We start from the raw sequence: 21,182 nt of genomic DNA, 5'->3' as shown, positions 1-21,182 counted from the left end.
CAGGAAGTTTCATTTTATGATTTTACAATTTTTGAGTGTCCCCCCAAAAGGGGGGATTTGGGGGTTAACTCAAATATTTTAAATGTAAACCCCCTTCAAGTGAACCTCATTTTGAAGTGTTTACAAAAACTTAAAGAATGGTGAAAACCAGAGTTCGCTATCTCTTCTCTATCCAAAATGGTAGCCAATATTTCCATTACGAACCAATTTTACCATTGATTTTCTACAACATTTGACGGGCTACCATTTTGGATAGAGAAGAGATAGCGACCTCTAGTTTTCACAATTCTTTAGGTTTTTGTAAACACTTCAAAATGAGGTGTCACTTGAAGGGGGTTTACATTTAAAATATTTGAGTTACCCCCCAAATCCCCCCTTTCGGGGGGACACCCAAAAATTTCAAAATCATAAAATGAAACTTCCTGCTAAGCTTGCAGGACCACCAAAAGGATATCTCTGTATATTTACTTGGAAAAATATTAGAGGGGGGGGGGTCTTGACTTTTTATTCACCCTGTATATGCAAAAGTATAATTCATTGACCACATGGCACCAAGAAACAATTCTCCTTGTAAACAAATTAAATTAAATAGCAGAACAGCATTTCTGACAACAGCTGTAGTTTTATAACAATGTTTTTTCCCATGTTAATCTTATGGAGAAATACGAAACTTTAAAGGGCCCCCAGGCCTCACTCTCTAATTATTTCCCTAAAAAGAAAGTTTCCTGCACAACTTTACGTTACGCTCTTTCGAATTCAGTAGTTTCGGAGGAGTAATTGTCACAAAAAACCTGCTTGCGTATTAAATAAGTATAGATTATCATCAATTCAGATGGGGACGCCAAGAAGGTGTGTATTTTAACCCAAATATAAGTGAAGGATGAGTGTAGAATGTTGTGAGGTTATCTGTGTAGCTTTGTTACTCACAAAGACCGGCTGTTTTCACTAGCCGGCAAAGTGCTTTTAAGTATGTTTCACCCAAAATAACTCATAAAATACCCCTGCCGCTGCAAACTACCACATTTTACAATATTCTCCATAAAAATAGCATAGTAATTTTAAATTTACGATTTTTTTCTGTGATCAATTACCGTACAAAAACACTTTAATATACTAAATTATTTGTATTTTTAAGCTCTAAATATGGTACTAAGAGAAATTGGAAATTTTTTTCTTTTGAGGATCAAACATGAGAAAAACCAATTTTTACCCCATAAAACCCCGATCCCATAGTCTGATCATGCTGGTTCACATACTCATTCAAGTTTATTCCGCCCTACACCTTCAAGCCAAATTTCATCAAAAACGGACAAAAATTACTCAAGTTATCGCTTTCACATACATATACAGGGTGTCCCGTAAGTAAACAGCCAAACTCCGGGAAATGGTTCTATGGATCAAAATAAAGAGAAAATCAAGAATAACCTGTTTTCCAAAATCACTTCGTTAACCAGATATCCGCCGTTTTGTATATTTTATAAAAACATTTTTATTTTTGAAATTTTTCAACCAATCTTTATAAAACTTGGTATGTAGGTTAAGGCAGAAAAAATTCATCTTGATTCAACTTAAAATTTAAAAATGGTGGCCATTTTAATTTTTAAAACTTAAATTACTCAAAAACAGCTAATTTTATGAAAAAAATGTCAAGTACGCTTTTATTTAGCATTTTTAATTCCCTATCAAACGATACCAAGTTTAAAAATATCGAATAAGAAATAGCTTAAATATTACGATTTTTAGTTGTAAAATGGGGCAAACCTGACTAGCTTCTGCCTTATTCTACCCTATTTTACAACTAAAAATCTTAATATTTAAGCTATTTCTTGTTCGATATTTTTGATCTATGCCGTTTTGATAAATCTACATTCCATACAGTATTATAATTGTTGATCTGTTATTCAGGTATTTTATGAAATGATAACCAAAGTGTTATTTATAACTCTTAATCCTTTAAGGTGGTTTGAGGAGCCTTCCTTGTCACGTGTGAAAAGACAATGCTACGGTTTGACAAAACGTTCTCGGCGATGCAGCCCTGGTAGGTGATATCTGACAACAAATTAGTGAACTATTTAAAACTAGGACTGAATTACAGCACATTGATAGTTGTTTGATCTTTTACAGCTGATTGACATAGAGTAAGGAGCAGAGGATACACTCCATGGTAGGCCTATACTTAAGTGGTGTCTAGCACTAGTGCCAGTGCTGTTATCTAGTGCAAATTCCAACACCACCCTCTATCGTCCATATGTACTACAACGCTCACGGTGAAGGAAGATTTGTGCCCTATAGGAATTTCCTGCACAGTGCTCACCACTCGCGCTCTTTCTTGCTCGTCACAAGTGAATTCCCGACACAAAATACCAGAATTTAAAGCGCATGGTTTATATACTTACTTATCTGTCATGCGCAGGGCCGCGTTAAGGGTCAATGGAGCCCTGGGCAAACTCAAAAGCAGCGCCCCCCTTTTTTTAGTGTGGGCGGTAGATGGACGTGAAATGAAATGAATGAATGAAATTAAAAATGTCTTTATTTAGGAGGCGAAATTAGAACTTGCAAGTAAGGAGTTACATGGTCATATCGCCTAAGGCCAAACATGAATCTGATACAGGAATTCTGCGCTCGCTGAAGTCTACTAGAAACCTCATTTGTCATATCATTGATCACCACATCACAGTAGTTGAAATGAGTCAAGATGAGAGTTTTTACTAGCATGATTTTCAAGTTCAGTGGAAGGTAGTCTGCAAAACGTTTGATGGTGTTGAACGTGGACTTGCAGTGCCTGCCAGGCACTTCCCAACCACCGGCGCCCCTGGGCATATGCCCATCAGTCTGCCCGTTTATTAAAGCGGGCCTGGTGTACGACAGAGACAGATGTGTTGTTTTTCATTGTTTCAAACATGAAAAGCTGGTCCTACTAGAGAAGGTTATTAACCCTTTGGAGAACCAGTTAGTTGTGAGTTCTGAATATGATGACCTGAAATTCCAGTTGATACTTCATAGGAAATTTAGAAATCTACTTTGCTGATTCATAATTATGAATCATAACCTGCACCAGCACTTATTCCAAACAACAAGGTTTCTAAAGTACTTAAAACAGAGTTTTCAGCAAAAAAAGTAAAAAAAAACCTTTAACAAAGACCCTGTACATCAAAATTTGGACGGACACATATTATAAACAGGGTGTCCCACGAGAGGTGTCTCAAATTGATAACGGAAAAACGGCTTAACCTACAAGGATGAAATGAATTATTTTCTATTAAATCGACCCCAACAAGGTATAACATAAAAATATTTTTAACATTTTTCCGATACATGGTGTGCCAAAAACTGAGCGTCACTAGTTCGAATCTTGGGATTTTCAAACGTAAACATACGTCATGTTATACACCATTGTAAAGGTATGTAATAGACAAACATTTTGGCGAAAACAGAAATTAATTATCTTTTTCTGTTTCAAAATGGTGGCAGTTTAAAAAAAAAATCAATATTTTTTTAATACTCTGTGTTTCCTATACCAATGCACTTAGCCCTTCTCCGGTTGAATTGTCTTACTCGTCATGAAATTAGCTTTACTTTGATATGCTACAAGTAACGGTTTTTCAAAATAATAAAAATTAAAAAAAAAAGATTTTTGAAAATGTTTAAATGCCCATTGTTCAAAATGTTCAAATGGCACCATATGTGAAGTGGCACATCATGTTATAGTTTTTTTTTTTTTTAATTCTTGACAACTTTGTAATTTACACTTACTTAGTATCTCTTTTGGTTTTTGGGTAAATAACAAAAAACCTAATTTTCCTATATCAAATGCATGTTATTTGGGTTTAACCCTAAATTAAATGAGACCTTAGTGTTAAACCTGGTTAAACTCAATTAACTGTAGCATGGGGATGGATTGTCTAAAACAACTAATCTTTACTTTCTTTCTTATTAAATGGCGACCATACAAAGTAGGTATTTTAAGCCAAGTCAAGTATGAATGGAGATAAGTGTAGGATGAGTGGTGCGATCTTGTAGTCTAGTTAGTGACTAAGGCCGACATTCCTTAGACACAGCTGTTAATTAATAGCCAATACAGCTAATTGCAACTAAGAGACCTACAGTTTATAGTGGAATACGAACCACATTTTCCCTTGGTATATATACAAATTCGTCTAATTATCAGGATAGCAGCAGCAGCATCAAAGAGTATCACATTACAGTTTAGTCAAACAGCTATTAATCGACCGGAAAGAGATAAGGATGGGAAAGGATGTACAGTGATAGTCTATGAATCACATGAAGGGAAAGAAGGATTCAATAATGATGCTGTATCTTCTTGCAATATCTGTGCTAATTCTATTGCCAAAAGCAGGTATGTTCTCTCATGTATTAATTACTATTTAAGAGTTTATAATTAATTGAGACTTGCATATTTTTCTTTGGCCATTAGCCAAATTTTGTAGAGGAAATTAAATACTTTGAAAACAATTCACCGTTCGTATAGAGCAATCACAAAATAATGTCACACTTGCTTTTGAGACGCAACTAACAAGAATGTAAAGACATTTCATGAATGGTTTAACTGATACCGGTACAGAGTGGCCTTATGTTATTTTTTTAACATTCCACCTATTATTTTTCTTGATCCAAGAAGCAGGTGTATGTGGTACATGTAATTAAGTCTTATACTTTACTTCCTTATACTTTCTTGCTTATTAAGTTAATCTAGTACAAGAGGTTCTACCCACGAATTCACGGGTGTACAATGTACATAGCAGCCACCATTAAATTAATGAAATCAATTTTGATTTTATATTTCATTTAAAGGGCTCAAGTTTGAGAAATTATCATCAGAAGGAATGTAAAAAAAAAGCAGCGGGACCATCATACATGTGACTGAAGTGGCCGAGGTGAGTAGGCATACGGTTGTACCTGAACTCGTCGCCCACTTTCACGAAGTCCTGTTACAGATCGGCGACAGCCTCTTGGACGACCAACACACATGTATTGTTTATCTAATATACATCGTCTTTTAAACACCCTAAAGCACTCACTTATATCAAACAGCTAAAAATAGCATCCAGTGTTCATTTACCGCACCTCTTTTAAGAACATAAAAGTAAATAATAATATAAGTAAACAAAAATGTAAACAAACAACTAATGTCAATTGCATTGATCAGCTGTTGTTCACTAAATTAATCGAATATCGTTAACTTCTAAAACGTGTAAGGCGTAGCCCTTTGGAAATCGGCCTCTGGGGCAGAGCCCTAAGAGAATTTGTTCATACCAATACTTTTCGGCAAATCTACACACTCTGAGCTTTGTTTCAATGTGCCTTATGCCTATAATTTTATTTTGTTAATGACCTTAACCATTTACATAAAATTTGATTGTATCACTTTAATAAATATAATAGATTTGACATCAACTATTACAGTAATTAAAACTAAATATAACTTAAGACGGTGGCACACAGTAAGTAAATGGCCCATTCGATTTAGTTTTTCCTTTTATTAAGTTGGCTGTAGCTGGTCCATGTAGATGGGATGTCCACTTTATATAAACTTATGGCTTAACCATGGATAAAACGTACTCCCTTAGTAGATTTGTACCTATCCTTATGGATCAGCTGATGACAATTTTTTGTTCCGTCCGGTGCCGCTAGGATTGAGTTTTTGTTTACAATTTGTTTCATGTTGTTTCAGTTAGTCTCGTTAAACCAAATACAGTAAAAGAAAAAAATATCGTTCACTAGTTTACGGTATATAACCAAACAGTAAAGCACAAATCATGCAATGAACCCTAAATTAATAGAAATAAAATTTTGTTGACACAAGTGATCAGTGTCACCGACATAGACACAAAAAAAACGAGCTTCAAATAGTACGGTGGGATGAGAAGTCTACTTATGTTGGTTAGTGAATGGCATAACTCAACAAAAACAGCTTATAAAGCTACATCCTACCTTATGTATGTTACAGCTTAAGTAAAATTTTAGAACTATACTTTGTTTGTTGTTAGGTATCTGGTGGACTAGTGTAATCTATGAATCTAAGAACATTTTAGTAAAAAAACACAGTTTATTACATCTTCTCATTTTTCTTTTAACTGAGTAAACTCATACTGTAACGCATATACAGATTTTATGTATGTATTTGTAATAACAGACTTTATTAGGCCAGTGCTCTCAATGTCCATGTGATAAAGGATTTAGATTTCTGATTACCTTAAGTACATAGGTATTGTTGTCTATCAAACCTGATGCTGTTTGAATAGGGAATAAATCAGACCTGTAAAAGGAAATATTATAGTGAAAATTCAATCCGACAAATTTAAATTAGATTTCAAAGCTTAGTCTGGAGTTTTGCTGTGATGGAGGTATTTATTTCACATTTACAGTACGAGTAAAATTAAGGAAAGATCCCCTTTAAGGCCAACAGTGGAAACAATCTTTCATAAAATTTATGTATAACTGCAAAATATAAATTTAAAAAAATTGGCAAGACGTTTTGGTGAAAACCCCCTTTCACAATTTAGGTACTGTTTTGGAAGTAACTGGTGCAAGATTTCAATTTCAACAACTCACAATTGCTAAAAAATACATTTTGTAGTATCAAATCTGACTTCTGATCGTAGGAGTAAGATTTACCAATATATAATTATATGTGTGGAATAAAATGTTTTGAAATATTATGGAAAACCAGAAAATGTTAATTTCTCAATACTGTATCACTGTATAACTGTATAGCTGCTGAGACAGTTCATGGAAAATTATTGTATGTATATTTTTCAGTTTCATGCGTTGGATCACAGAATTTCACTCACTCAGGATGTTTTTCCTCAACGTTTTCCTTGCGCAGTAAATACAACTCAGTCATAAAACCTGTGACTTGGGAGATTTGTATGCAGCTCTGCGCACACAAAGTGACAATTTACGCAGGAGTTCAGGCGAGGTAGTATATCTTATCTTACATGTTGAACTGTGGAGTATAGTAAATGTTTGTCATCTGCAATACATAACTACAATACGGTAATTTGTACACACTAATAGTGGTGTTATTTTCTTGAAAATGCAGTATAAAAATTAAAATTCATTAAAAGTATGTGGCTTTTGAACATGTACATGGATATATGTTTGTATAAAAATCATTTTGCAAAATTGCATTTTGTGAAACTTGCATTTCGCTGTAGAAATGTTAACTATCTAACGCTACGAGTACTATAACATATTGTATTTTATCTTATTTCTCAATATTATAACAATTGTTTTTGCTGCAGTCTGCAGATTTGCTGCGACGGTAGTATTTTTTATGGTTATTTGTTAAAAATAAAATAATCTTAAACCTACCTTATTATTTTGTTCCAGAAAGAATACTTGTTTCTGTGGTAATGACATAAGGAAGCACTCGACTGTAGAGGACAATTCCTTCTGCTATCCTTGTACAGAGGACAACACTCGTTGGTGTGGAGGAAATGACACCTTGTCACTATATCAAATCCTACCTGAAGGTATGTGTAAATGAAGTCTGGGACGGGTGGGGTCGTCCTGTAATCCAGCTACTAGGAGGTCACGAATTGTGGATATTTATAGGTATGCACTTTGGATGCGATACTCCCTGGTGTGGATTAACGTCCGCATGGGTGAGTACTACGACTATCCGCAGTACTATCCTAATAATTAGACCAATTCGTATATACCAAGGAAAAAAAGTGGTTCGGATTCCACTATAAACTATAGGTCCCTTAGTCGCCATTAGCTGTATGGGCTATTAATTAACAGCTGTATCTAAGGAATATGTCGGCCTTAGTCACTAACAAGACTACAAGATCGCGCCACTCATCATACACTCATCTCCATTCATACTTGGCTTAAAATACCTACTTTGTATGGTCGCCATTTCAAAGAAAAGTATTAAAAAAAGTATTAAAAAAGTCTCTTTTACAACAACACTCTTTATTTTGAATCAATTATTTCACTTCTGTACAAAACAAAGGAAGCTATATTAGCCAAGCTTTTTATACACCTTTATTTTTTTATACCTTTGTTGTTGTTGCCTGTGTTCTTGAGGGGGTATGATGTTTGTCGCCCTAAGCATTTTGCCACCTTCAGGGGTCTTCTTAATTTATCTTTTTATTTATAAAATGTTTAAAACAAGGCGCTCACTAGCATCATGCTCACGTTGATCGGACACAGCAATGGACAAGTTAGTGGCGGACCGCAATACTAGTAACCACACCCTTCACCACATGGCCCAAAAATGTTTCCTCAAAACTTGCTTGTTTTCTCAAAACTTGAGCTGGGTGTCAAAACAGTCACTTTATTAGACCATAGTGATGCGTGAGATGTGGTTATACATTTTATATTTCACTTATTTTGCATGGAATTCAAATCGTAACTAACTGAAAAATATTTACAGAAACCGAACCACTAGTTTTGGTGGTTGCAGCTGAAAATGGGTTGAAGGTGATTGTTCAAGAAGGTCCTGGGGAATCTAATAACGTTTGGCAGCTTACTAAAATGAATACCGGCCTTGTCGATTATGATTACAAAAAACAAGAGATATACTTTGTGTCGAAGAACAATATCTTAAAGTAAGTAGAAACAAAAAGCCATTTATAAATTTAAAATCTATTATTAGTACAGTACACAAAACGTTGTAAACAATAAGGCTTTTTGTTTTAAGATTTAACCCCACATATAAACCAAAATGTTTGTCCTGGTGTGTAGATTTGCAAACTGACCTTACTTTTTTTTAAAGTCCCTTTGTGCTCTGCCCCAGTGTCTTTTAAAGTTCCAATGTTATCCTTATGAATAACATATTATTTGTTTACATTATGATCAGCTGGATAATTTATAGTTGTTAATATATTAATTGTAATTTAAAGAAACGTGTGCTACAAACATTTACTGACTTGCGGTTGAAATGAAATATTTACTATTTTTGAATTTGGGTTGGCGTAAATATTAATACCAAACCTGCGGACTAAGCGAATTTCCATTTGTTTGAATTGATTTTCAATGAAATCTATTTAAATAACATTAGGTTTAACTAGTACCTAGGTTTGCTGCTACAAGGAAACTAATAAAGTTTTTTTTTAATTATTAATTGCTTAGTATAAAATAAATAAATTTGCCAAGTTTGTACAAAATATATCTATTAACAAGCAAACTACAACAATTTTACAATATTCTCCATAAGAATAACATGGGGATTTAAATTTTTTTAATTTTCTCTGTTATTAATAAGTTATAACCGTAAAAACACTTTGATATACTAAATTAGTTGTTTTTTTAATTTCTGAATAGAACAATTTTGTTAGGTTTTTGTTGTTTATGTTTGACTTAAACACAATACTTTTTTCTTTCACTGTGTGATGAGAATGTATGTATCTTACAAAATAGATCACAAAACAAGCGAAAGAAAAAATAATAATGGTTTAATTTACCTCTGTCAATATGGTCCTTGCGTGTAGTTTGTCACTACTGCAGATTCGTGCTCGTGGAGCACATCATCAGGTGAAGGTCAAAAAGTTAAAACATTTTCCTCACGTGAAGGTCGTCAATTTTTGAAAACACACCGAAAAACACATAACACGCGAACGGTACGAAAAAAACATTTATAAACATGGCCAATACATTAAAAACGTTACACACGGGGTCCGGCGCCGGTAGAAGACAAGTCATGACTGACGTGTGCCGTAGTCGGTAGCCCCTCCATCCTTACTTCTCTTATCAGAACCTTTTCTTTGGTCTTGTTCCAGGATGTGAATGGCGGTATTATAAATAATGTTAGACTGGAATGAGAGTTGTTCGTTTAAAATATGGTTTGGATGTACTTTAGCTGCTCGGTAAATCTCAAATTCCTCGATGGTGTCCATATATTTACTTTTATGACAAGTATGCATTACTTCTAAATTTGTTTGTATGTCGGTATAACTATGGTTTGAATCAATGATATGGTTGGCAAAAGCTGATTTGGAGTTCTTTCTAGGTAAATGTTCCTTAAAAAACCACAAACAAACTGTCCAGTAATTTAAAAGAAAGACAAACTTACAATAGCGACAAATTAAACAACACTGGAGTGTATAAAATAACATGTAATGATTGCCCCAGTTTTTATATTGGGCAAACATCACGCTCTTTTGCAACTAGATTTAAGGAACATTTACCTAGAAAGAACTCCAAATCAGCTTTTGCCAACCATATCATTGATTCAAACCATAGTTATACCGACATACAAACAAATTTAGAAGTAATGCATACTTGTCATAAAAGTAAATATATGGACACCATCGAGGAATTTGAGATTTACCGAGCAGCTAAAGTACATCCATACCATATTTTAAACGAACAACTCTCATTCCAGTCTAACATTATTTATAATACCGCCATTCACATCCTGGAACAAGACCAAAGAAAAGGTTCTGATAAGAGAAGTGAGGATGGAGGGGCTACCGACTACGGCACACGTCAGTCATGACTTGTCTTCTACCGGCGCCGAACCCCGTGTGTAACGTTTTTAATGTATTGGCCATGTTTATAAATGTTTTTTTCGTACCATTCGTGTGTTATGTGTTTTGTTGAGCACGAAACTGCAGTAGTGACAAACTACACGCAAGGACCATATTGACAGAGGTAAATTAAACCATTATTATTGTTGCTGTATGGTCCAGAGGCTACCCATCAAGAAAGAAAAAAGTATTGCGTTTACAGTTTACACCAAACATAGATATGCAGCAAAAACTGAACGGATTTAATCTATTCAGAAATGTGTAGGCCTAATACAATTCTGTTTAATATGATGGGTTTGAAATTACACATATTGTATTTTATTTCCTGTATTTGCCATTACTGATTTAATTTACCACACTTAATTTGGAACTAGCAATATCAGTTGACTAAAAATATCTAAAATCAAATGTAGTGAACGTGTATAGTTTTAACACGTTTCCTACCGACCGTCACACTTCTCTGTAACTGAGGGATGAGTAAACTTGGTAGCTAATGTGTTAAAGAGTTCCTATGTATTATTTTTAAGAATCTAAACAGACATAAAGTTTAGATTATTAAAAAGAGAATAATATGCGTTACAGTAGCAATATTTTATCTCTACCATATTTCAACAGAACAGCAAATAAAAAGGTGTGTTTTATAATGGTGAGTGTATGGGCTGCGGCGGAGTCTGCCAGTAGGGAGTGGGGGAAACAGCGCCCGCTACGCCACTGAGAGCTCAATCCAGTAGTTCTTTACATCGTTGAACTTAACACGAGGCACACAAATGTTTTTTAATTTTAATAAATGGCCATTTGCCTCGGGCGGCAGGTTTTCGAGGGCGGCAAAATTTAGGTTGCTATGTAATTTGTGTTAACCTATACAAAAAGGTTTATTTTGAGTTGTTTATATCGTTGGTTAAGTCTGACTATAAAATACACCATTGACACTTAGAACAAATCTACAATTGTGTGATGAAAGGGCGGCGAATTCAGGACTTGCCCCCCCCCTCAAAAATGTGTAGCTGCAGCCCTGCCTGCCGCATTACCCAGTCATTAAAAGAGAGCAGCCTAACCACTAAAATACTTCCAGTATTTGATGTGTATACAGAAGAGGCCACTCTTTGAATGAATGTTTGGCTACAGGTACAAATTTAGAAGAGTTGGTTGCATCTCTCTTGTAATAAAATTTAGGAAGCACGAGATTGGAGTAACAGCCGACATAAAGAAAGCTTATTTACAGATCAGCATAGCTCCTCAAGACCGAGACTACCTTAGGTTTATTTGGTGAGAAGACTACAAGACTACTAGACAATTGACGCTTTTAGACATTGCAGGAGTTGTCTTTGGAATTACCTCCAGTCCCTTTCTGTTAGGAGCCACACTAAATCACTATTTGGATGACGCACCACTTCATCTACAAGAGACAGCTGAGAAACAGAAAGATGCCTTTTATGTTGATAAATGTATTGTTAGTGTTACATACTTTCTCAGGTTTTTACCTTTGTACAGCATTCAGACCTTTTCGGGGATTTTAGGACTCAGATTGACTGAACACTTGCATGGATTATAACACATTTATTATTTCAGGACTATTTACACAAAAACTATATACAATATATACAAATCTCTTCTGTTCGTGAAGCCCAACCTGTGGCTTCTCCCACTTGCCCCATGGCTCTCAGGAGTCCTAACAGCACGGCTCTACAGACTTCTCCTCTCGGCTCCGGCAGACCTTTTCTCTCGGCTCCTGCAGTCCTCTCCTTAGCTCCTGTAGTTCTCTCCTCGGCTCCTGCAGTTCTCTCCTTTCGGCTCCTGCAGTCCTCTTCTCTCAGCTCCTGCAGTCCTCTAACTGGCTCCGTCTCAGGAAGTGCTGGGCGACTCACCAACCAGAGCCCAAACGCAGCAGCTCCTCTAGTGCTGGGGGACGGGATGCACCGAGCTCAACACGCCTCTAGTGCGGGGAAGGGACCCACCGGTGGCGCCTACCGGCGGGGGCGGGCCCGGAGGCCCAACTGAAGAAGTCCCCCAAGGATGCTCCTTATATAGGGCCAGAAAGTGCTTGGAGGGCGGGGGGAAGTACCCAGTACCGGCCACCCGGCGAAAGTACTGGGCACTTTTCCCTCAGCACTTTCCCTCAGTACTTTTCCCTCGTGTCACCAAGTACCTTTCCTGGTGTTTACCTCAGGTCTTCTGAAACACTTCATTACATTAGTATCGACTCTGCAGTAGAACTGGAAAAATTTAAATGAATCCATGGAACTAATGAAGCTAGGACAGTTTGAATTAATATAAGGGGATGGGCTAGCAACTATTCAGATGGCAGTAACCTTGAAAATGTATTTTCAACAGAAAATACCATAACATTACTGGGCATGTTGTGGGACAGAGAAAAGGATGAGATTTTTTTTGTGACATACGATCCATTTCTATGCCAAACAAGAAGGTAACCAAGCAAGATCTACTCTCAGTGGCCCATCGAATTTTTGATGTGGTAAGGTTTCACTTGCCCTATGTCTTTACTACCTAAGTTACTCTTGCAGGAGACATGGGTAAAAAAACTGACAAGGGATGAAGAACTTCCAAATGAAATAGCATGCCAATGTTCAAAGTGGGTTGAAAATATTCATTGGTTGGAAAGCTGTCGAATACCAAGAAGAATTTTTCTTTTACAGTCTGTCTGCAAACGATAGGAGTTTTCACATATTTTCCGATACTAGAAAATTAGCTTATGCAGCTTGTCTTTTTACAGAATGGCACACGGAAGATTTCTCAGGTGCCGTTTCATGTCACTAACTGCTGACTTCACTTTGAGGCATTGCCATTACCGCAACGATACGGTTTTGAGCCATCGGCCTCGGTGGTGTAGTGGATAGCGTGTCGGGCTGATAATCCGAATGTACCGAGTTCATTGAGTGGTAGCACTAACTTTTGTCAAACATTTTTTTCATATCAGCAGTTTTGGTTAGGTTATGACAGTTTAATTTTATAATAAAAAAATTATAAAATAGAATTTTAGGCATTTATAATTTTATTTTATGAACAAAACTATTTTTTGGATTAGTAAACCTTCATTCGATTTTTCCATTATCAGCACGTTTGGTTAGGTTATGACAGTTTAATTTAATAATAGAAAAATTATAATATTGTTTGTTTCTTCAGACGCAGCAGTTAGTGACGTCAGCAGTTAGTGACGTCAAACGGCACCTGAGAAATCTTCCATGTGCCCCACCGGTCTTTTTATCAGAACCAAGACTCAAAACAAGGTAGCTGTGCAGCTGATTTATGCAAAATCTAGGATTGTCCCGAAGAATGCAACAATACCAAGATTGGAGTTGTCAGCCACACTTATGGGAGCTCGAATCTACACATATGTTCAAAAGGCGTTGAAGATGTCATGTATAACATATTTTTGGATAGACTTATCGATCGTACTGACATGGATCAAAGAGAAGGAAGATTGGGGAACGTTTGTTGGAAACAGGTGCAAGGAAATATGTAACACTACTTCTAAAGATGATTGGCACCACATTTCAGGAGATCTTAACTCTGCTGATTTGCCCTCAAGAGGTTGTGGAGCTAAGACACTTTATCAGTCTCATTGGTGGGAAGGACCGTTATGGCTTCAAAATGATGAGTCTCATTGGCCAGGGTCTTATGCTACCACATTCAGAAGCTAATACTGAAGAGAAAAAGAAGATAATATCAGAAGTAAACTAAAGAAAAAAGTATGGACTTCTCAATGTCATTACTATACCTTTTTCAAGCTATCTAAAACTGTTAAGAATGGTAGCATGGATTTTACGTATGAAAGGAACTCAAGCCACAATCAAGAATCATAAAGTGAGACTTTGAGTAGCAAAGAGATCCAAATGGCTAAAGAGAAAGTTATTTTTTATTGGTATCCAAATGAATGCGTTTGGAGAAAAGTCAAAATTCCAGAAAAACTTACCAGTTTTCTATGATGACAAGGGTTTTTCCACTACTGGGTTCATAAAGTGAGAATCGTATCTAGCTGGTAAACCAACAAGGAGGATTTTTGGACTAGACACATTTTTTTGGAAAGAATCTAGCTCCGTTAAAAAGCTGTTACAGCGCCCATTAACATGAAAACTGTTTTTGCCTGCTATAATAACAATAACATTTTCACCACCTATATGTCTGTCACAGCCTATGCTGTCTAATACCTAGACAATAGATTATAGGTCTAATAATAGATTATAAGTTGAATGGACTTCAAAGATTCTGTAGTAACAGACTGATACAACTCGTTCCCCACGCACAGGCTTTGCCTGTGTGGGAACCATCCATTGTATGTATATTATAATTTTTGTAACACATATTTTTTGTGGAATAAATTATTTTTTAATCTTTGACAATATTTTTATTGTGAGTTTAAATTACCGATCATAAAATAATATTCATCTTAATAGTTATAACATTATATTTAGGATGGCCAGCAATCATTCAAACTTGAATGACTTGTGTCTTGAGGTTGTTTGCAATGGGGTTTCTTTCATTTCCTTTATAAGCGAACATAAGTTTAGATATATAAGTCTTAACTTATGTTCAGCGTTTTGATCAGCCTCCCTTCCTTAACCTCATTTACTAAAATAAATGAGAACACCCCTTTTTAATAAAAGAAATGAAAATTTTTCGCTTCTATCAAAGACATAAGAAGGAGCCTCTGAGCTAGGAACAAGTTTAGACCCAATGCTTCTTCATATATGTCACTGAATTGTATGAATATATTTTGTGGATTAATCATAAGTTAAATTTACAGGTCCACCTATATACCTTCATCAATGACATACATTCATGCAATCACAGTAGTTGAAACAGAATGTGATAATGTCTCTGATCTAACATTTAATTGGATGGGAAACACACTCAGATGGTCTTGTGAAAGTGAATTAAATGTTCAGGAATGTAACCTTGATGGGTCTGATAAGCAAAAAAGACTCTATAATGCTGATGATATTACTCACTATTATTTTGAACCGTTATTAAGGTGAGTGGATTCATATTGGGTTTGATAAGTGTACGGGTGTTTATAGAAAACATTACAAGTTAAACAACAATAATAAATACCTTTATTTTTCCACTTATAAAAATCAAAGTCATCATTTCAATTTTTGGTATATAATAAGGAGTTAACGTAACTTCGATGTGTTTTCCCTTATTTGCACGCCAAATAATCAAGTGTTGCTAGCCTAGGGGTTAGCGTTCCTGACTTCGGTGCTGGAGGGACAGGTTCGATTCCCGCGCATCCACAAATCTTAAAAAGGTTTGGACAGCTTTCCCTTAAAAGCGTTTGGACTCACATATAACTAACTTTGACATCGATTAAAAATGCCAAACTGGTGTAGAAAAAAACAAAAAAATCTAAATTTCAGTTTGGACCAAACACAACCTAAAATTAAAAAAATAATTCAGCAGACGCTCTCCTGATTCTTTCTTTGAGTTCTTCTTTGGTGTTCACTTTACTTGTATAGAGGTAAACCTCAACAAAGCCCCACACAAAAAAAAAAAAAACACGGTCAAGTCAGACAACATTTGGCTCGGTGCACCGAAATTCCTCCGCATACTACCTCGACCAAAAGGGTTCGGTAATACCCTAACCGAAACTCCCCCGCGAGGATGGCAGGTACCTGAGCCCACCAGGTTTGTCATACCGCGTAATGACTCAGGAATGCCACCCTCCAAACCCCCCCCCCCCCCCCCCCCCAAGCACCAATGATGTAAGGTGTCTATTGGTCAACTACATAACAAATAGTGTACTACAAACTACTTTACCCCAAAATATGTATTTCAGTTTTGCTTAAGTTTTCTAACTGAGTAGTACTCCGTGATTATGTGCGATCGTTTTATTGCTTAGTTAAGTAGGCCTACTGTAGTTCGTTCAGTAAAGTTAGCTAGGTTATTTGTGAGCATGAACAAGTAAATTTGGTGAAAGACAATTATGTTTTTTTTTTCTTGAGGGGTTTTGAAGAGTGGAGAAGAAAAGTGGCGTTGTAGCCAAAAGAATTGTAAGGTAAAGCTGTATACCTTGGATTCTGGGAAACTCTTTTACCGAGAAAAAGGAACATAATTATGTAATTGTTTCTCATTTAATATGTTCAGAAATTATGAACTAACAATTAAATATCAGTTGGTGCACCTAAACTCAAGAAAAACATAATACAATTTTTTTAAACAAGTTACAATGTTTTAAGAAGTTAAATAGCTTGTTGTAATGGGTACTATTACAGTCCAAGAACCTTATATTAGTTAAGAGGGGTGTGTTGCTTCAAATCCGGTATTTCTGAATTTTTTTAGACTTGTTTGGGATATCGGCCCAATTAATAATCCAGGTTTGTGACCGCGTGCGATGACCGCAACCTTATCGTAAGTCAAAACAATCGCAAAATTTACGACTTGCTGTAATTCTTTCATGATTTAATTTGAAGACGTTGTTTTATTCTAAGTAAAATTTTTCTTGAACAAAAATATTTTTAGTTTATGTTGAATCTCGCCTATTGGGTCTGATGATGATTGGAGTGTCCAATTGAAATCGATCACCACTTACCATCTTGTTTGTATATTTACCGTATTGTGAGTAACAGTATTTATAAGCGTAAATATATGTTTTAAGTTTTATAAGACGTTTCTTTTATTTACTTCCCGTGAGTAAATAAATGTAAAGTCTTGAAAATTAAATTAAATTTGTAAATAAAATCCTCTATTGAGTGGCCTATACATTGGTATAGGCTACTCAATAGAGGATTTTATTCAATAGCAGGATTGCCTGCTCCTGCTGGTTTCCAACCTTAATGTTATGATTGTCACTTTACAAGTTCTTTTGAGGTAATTTTAATTTGTGTTCCTTAAAGGACCACACAATGAAAAAAGGTGGTCGTGGTCTTATGTCTTATACCATGTTAACTACTTCTTTCCTAATAACAGGGAACAGGAGTAATAACAGGGGAATCCAATTATAAATTGGAGCTAAAGAGTTAATATCTTTTTGCAAGCAGACGCATATTTTCTAGTTCCACTAGTTTACTTGTTCCATCGCAGAAATAAAATGTCTTTACAAAACCATAACAGATTTTTTTTTTTAAATCCTAAAATTCATAAATAAGCTTTTAAAGGTAATTTTATGACGAATGCATCAGTAGTATTTTTGTTATAAAATGTTAAAGTCTCCAGTTGTTAGAAAAAAGCTGAAACCTTTTATATTTTCATTCAACCCGCTGAAATGTTAAGTTGAAGCTGCATAAATAATTTTAAGCCAACACACATAAACGGAGAAATAAATTTGTGTACAGTATGTAACAAATGTACAGTAACTTGTATTTTTCTTAGTCTACTGGTTACTTTGTAATAAATATTGTATTTAATGTAATTTGACAATGCCTATTCCTATGTACAACTTGGTCAATGGCAATAAACTTTCTTATTCTTATTCTTATTCTTATAAACGCTTAAACTTGAGTACAGTATCTATATCTATCTTTTTGACTCAACAGTAGACACTCTCTCTCCTGAGAGATGTATGAAGGGTTTTGGGAGAATCTCCACGTTCTACAATGACAACGAAAACTCTCTCCTCGTCATTGCCTCCCCTTGGATTCCAGAATCCAGGAAGGACAGGGGGGAATATCAGTGTGCCGCTGGGGCAGGATTACGGGTAGCGGCGGAGTTTCGGTGTCTACCTGGATTTTGCGGGGGAGTTTCGGTGCACCCCACTTGGCTTGGTTTCCATGAGTCACTCCAAACAGCAAACACTGCACTTCAATACGAGTTTCCATTGAAATTTTAACGAGATTCATAAATTATTTCTAATTGTTTACCAAGCAACAACATAAGCCAATCAGCTGATAAAACTGCTACAGATTTAAACTTTTTAGCTCTCTTTCATAAGGTGTTTTAGAAAACTGTTATTTCACGGGAAGAGGATGGTAAAGTTGTAACGTTTTTTTATAAACACCCTGTATATCTAGCCTATATTGGGACAGAAAATATCTATTATATAATTAAAGTAATACAGTCAAATTTGTGGCCATCAAAGGAAGGGATCCTCCCCAGTACTGCTCATAGAGCCAATTAGTTTGTTATCCTCAGGGCCACAAGCAGTGGTTTATAAACAGAATCAATTTTTTTTTAAGAAGAAGAAGAAGAAGACACATAAAATATAGTATTTGTGCGAAATAGCTCAGGTCCCCGAATTTCACACTAATCTAGAAACTTTGGAGTAAAAAGTAATTTCATCAATATACTATACAATTTTATGAATATAGCAAGTTCTAGAAAACAATTGAGATCTGCAGCCTCTTATAAGGAAATGACACTTTTCCGTTGTATGATTAATCATGTACACATTATGAATAAAGATTGATTTGTTTTGATTTGATTTTATTTATAGTCAACATCTAGATTAATCAGTTTAAAATACTAATAATTTGAAAACGTTGGTTCTACAGTAGTTCTAATCCAACCAACTAAAGCTATACAAGATTAATCGGTAAACTTTCAATGTAATTTCCAGGTTTCAAATTTTTTTTGAAGATGGAGGTAAACTTTCAAAATGCGGGAAAGTATGTACGTGGGATGTGTTGTCTAAATACCACTTTGGAACTGTTGTGGAACTGAGTGTGGATGTTCAACAGGAAACTATATATGTGATTGGTTCATTCACCAAAAATGACGTAAACAATTTCTTAGTTAGTTGTAATTACGACTTCTCGACCTTCAAAGTTCTATACAGTGGACCAGAACTTGCCAAGCCACGCGGATTAAGCACTGTCAATGGGTTGATTGTATGGAGCAACCAAGAAAATGAAAATTATACAATTTACAGAGGACACGTGTCACCCAAAGCTGGAATAGACAAATTGGTTGCAATCTTTACTGATACTCAGGTAATGTTTTTCTAATATCTGTATCGTTATTGGAATAACCAAATCACACTATTAAAGCGATTTTCATTAAAAATTTCAAATATACATAAAAACATAAAAGTTAAGTTGCCAGTGAGTAAAACCATATTAAATTATCCAAACAAAGTTGACCCCTGGTACAAATAGAATGTGTTGGAGCATGGATTGATACCAAGCTTCAGTATTAACTTTGTAAGCTCCGAGTAGACTTCTCATCCTATTGTAATACAGCATTTTGATACATATTTTAATGTCGGCTAACGATAGAATAAGTTGGTATCTTATTGTTTCTAAATCATCTGAATTACTCTGATATCTAATGAGGAAATTTTATTGTTTACTAACCCCTTAAGAATACAGGTGGACAAGCATTCTTTTACAAATTTATTGCAGTAATTGCTATTTGGTTACAATGATATAAAAGATACATTGGAAATTGAAGTTTTTCCAGCATTGTGTCCACTTCACAGTTTGCCATTGCAACCTATATTGCAGTTGAAAATATTTTGATTTAATACTCATGGAATTTTATCAGGTCTCAGGTCAAAGAAGAGCCTTAAAATTTTGGAAGTAACTAGAAATAGAAAAAGTAAAATAACGATTCTATAAAGTAAAAGAATATTATTTTTTTTTTCAGAAAATCAATGATTTGAAAATATTTTCACAAGAAGCTCACAGTGCAGGAACAGAATACTCTTGTCGGCAGCTGAACTGTTCTCACAGCTGCAGAGTTGTAACCAGTCTACTGGTAGAATGTAGTTGTCCGTCAAACATGACTCTAGCTGGGGATGGAACAACTTGTACAGGTAGCTGCAGAGTTGTAACCAGTCTACTGGTAGAATGTAGTTGTCCGTCAAACATGACTCTAGCTGGGGATGGAACAACTTGTACAGGTAGATGAAGAGTTGTAACCAGTCTGCTGGAAGGATGTAGTTGTCCGTCAAACATGACTCTAGTTGGGGATGGAACAACTTGTACAGGTAGATGAAGAGTTGTAACCAGTCTGCTGGTAGGATGTAGTTGTCCGTCAAACATGACTCTAGCTGGGGATGGGACAACTTGTACAGGTAGATGAAGAGTTGTAACCAGTCTGCTGGTAGGATGTAGTTGTCCGTCAAACATGACTCTAGCTGGGGATGGAACAACTTGTACAGGTAGATGAAGAGTTGTAACCAGTCTGCTGGTAGGATGTAGTTGTCCGTCAAACATGACTCTAGCTGGGGATGGGACAACTTGTACAGGTAGATGAAGAGTTGTAACCAGTCTGCTGGTAGGATGTAGTTGTCCGTCAAACATGACTCTAGCTGGGGATGGAACAACTTGTACAGGTAGATGAAGAGTTGTAACCAGTCTGCTGGTAGGATGTAGTTGTCCGTCAAACATGACTCTAGCTGGGGATGGGACAACTTGTACAGGTAGATGAAGAGTTGTAACCAGTCTGCTGGTAGGATGTAGTTGTCCGTCAAACATGACTCTAGCTGGGGATGGGACAACTTGTACAGGTAGATGAAGAGTTGTAACCAGTCTGCTGGTAGGATGTAGTTGTCCGTCAAACATGACTCTAGCTGGGGATGGAACAACTTGTACAGGTAGATGAAGAGTTGTAACCAGTCTGCTGGTAGGATGTAGTTGTCCGTCAAACATGACTCTAGCTGGGGATGGGACAACTTGTACAGGTAGATGAAGAGTTGTAACGAGTCTGCTGGTAGGATGTAGTTGTCCGTCAAACATGACTCTAGCTGGGGATGGAACAACTTGTACAGGTAGATGAAGAGTTGTAACC

General features: G+C 35.9%; 1 protein-coding gene across 1 annotated transcript; it reads left to right on the top strand.

The window, feature by feature from the left end:
* The first annotated feature begins 4,272 nt into the window (after nucleotides 1-4,272).
* LOC128989115 (low-density lipoprotein receptor-related protein 4-like) lies at nucleotides 4,273-20,300 on the top strand. The gene is made up of 7 exons (XM_054410980.1): nucleotides 4,273-4,357; nucleotides 6,781-6,940; nucleotides 7,354-7,496; nucleotides 8,405-8,579; nucleotides 15,262-15,489; nucleotides 19,009-19,381; nucleotides 20,037-20,300. Exons 1-7 carry the CDS (start codon nucleotides 4,273-4,275, stop codon nucleotides 20,298-20,300), a joined length of 1,428 nt encoding a protein of 475 aa, XP_054266955.1.
* Nucleotides 20,301-21,182: the final 882 nt, after the last annotated feature.

The sequence above is a fragment of the Macrosteles quadrilineatus genome, unplaced genomic scaffold, assembly GCF_028750875.1.
Source record: "Macrosteles quadrilineatus isolate MER2022 unplaced genomic scaffold, UCM_ALF_1.0 Scaffold_3__2_contigs__length_128488019, whole genome shotgun sequence".
Taxonomy (NCBI): Eukaryota; Metazoa; Arthropoda; class Insecta; order Hemiptera; family Cicadellidae; genus Macrosteles; species Macrosteles quadrilineatus.
Note: the sequence above shows the minus strand (reverse complement) of the source record. Positions and strands in the feature narration are given on the sequence as shown.

Excerpts from the sequence above, each read along its gene's own strand:
- LOC128989115 (XM_054410980.1), top strand. The coding sequence starts at position 4,273 with ATGAATCACATGAAGGGAAAGAAGGATTCAATAATGATGCTGTATCTT. Across the intron at positions 7,497-8,404 it reads ATATCAAATCCTACCTGAAG|AAACCGAACCACTAGTTTTG; the intron begins GTATGTGTAAAT and ends AAATATTTACAG. Across the intron at positions 8,580-15,261 it reads TCGAAGAACAATATCTTAAA|GTCCACCTATATACCTTCAT; the intron begins GTAAGTAGAAAC and ends TTAAATTTACAG.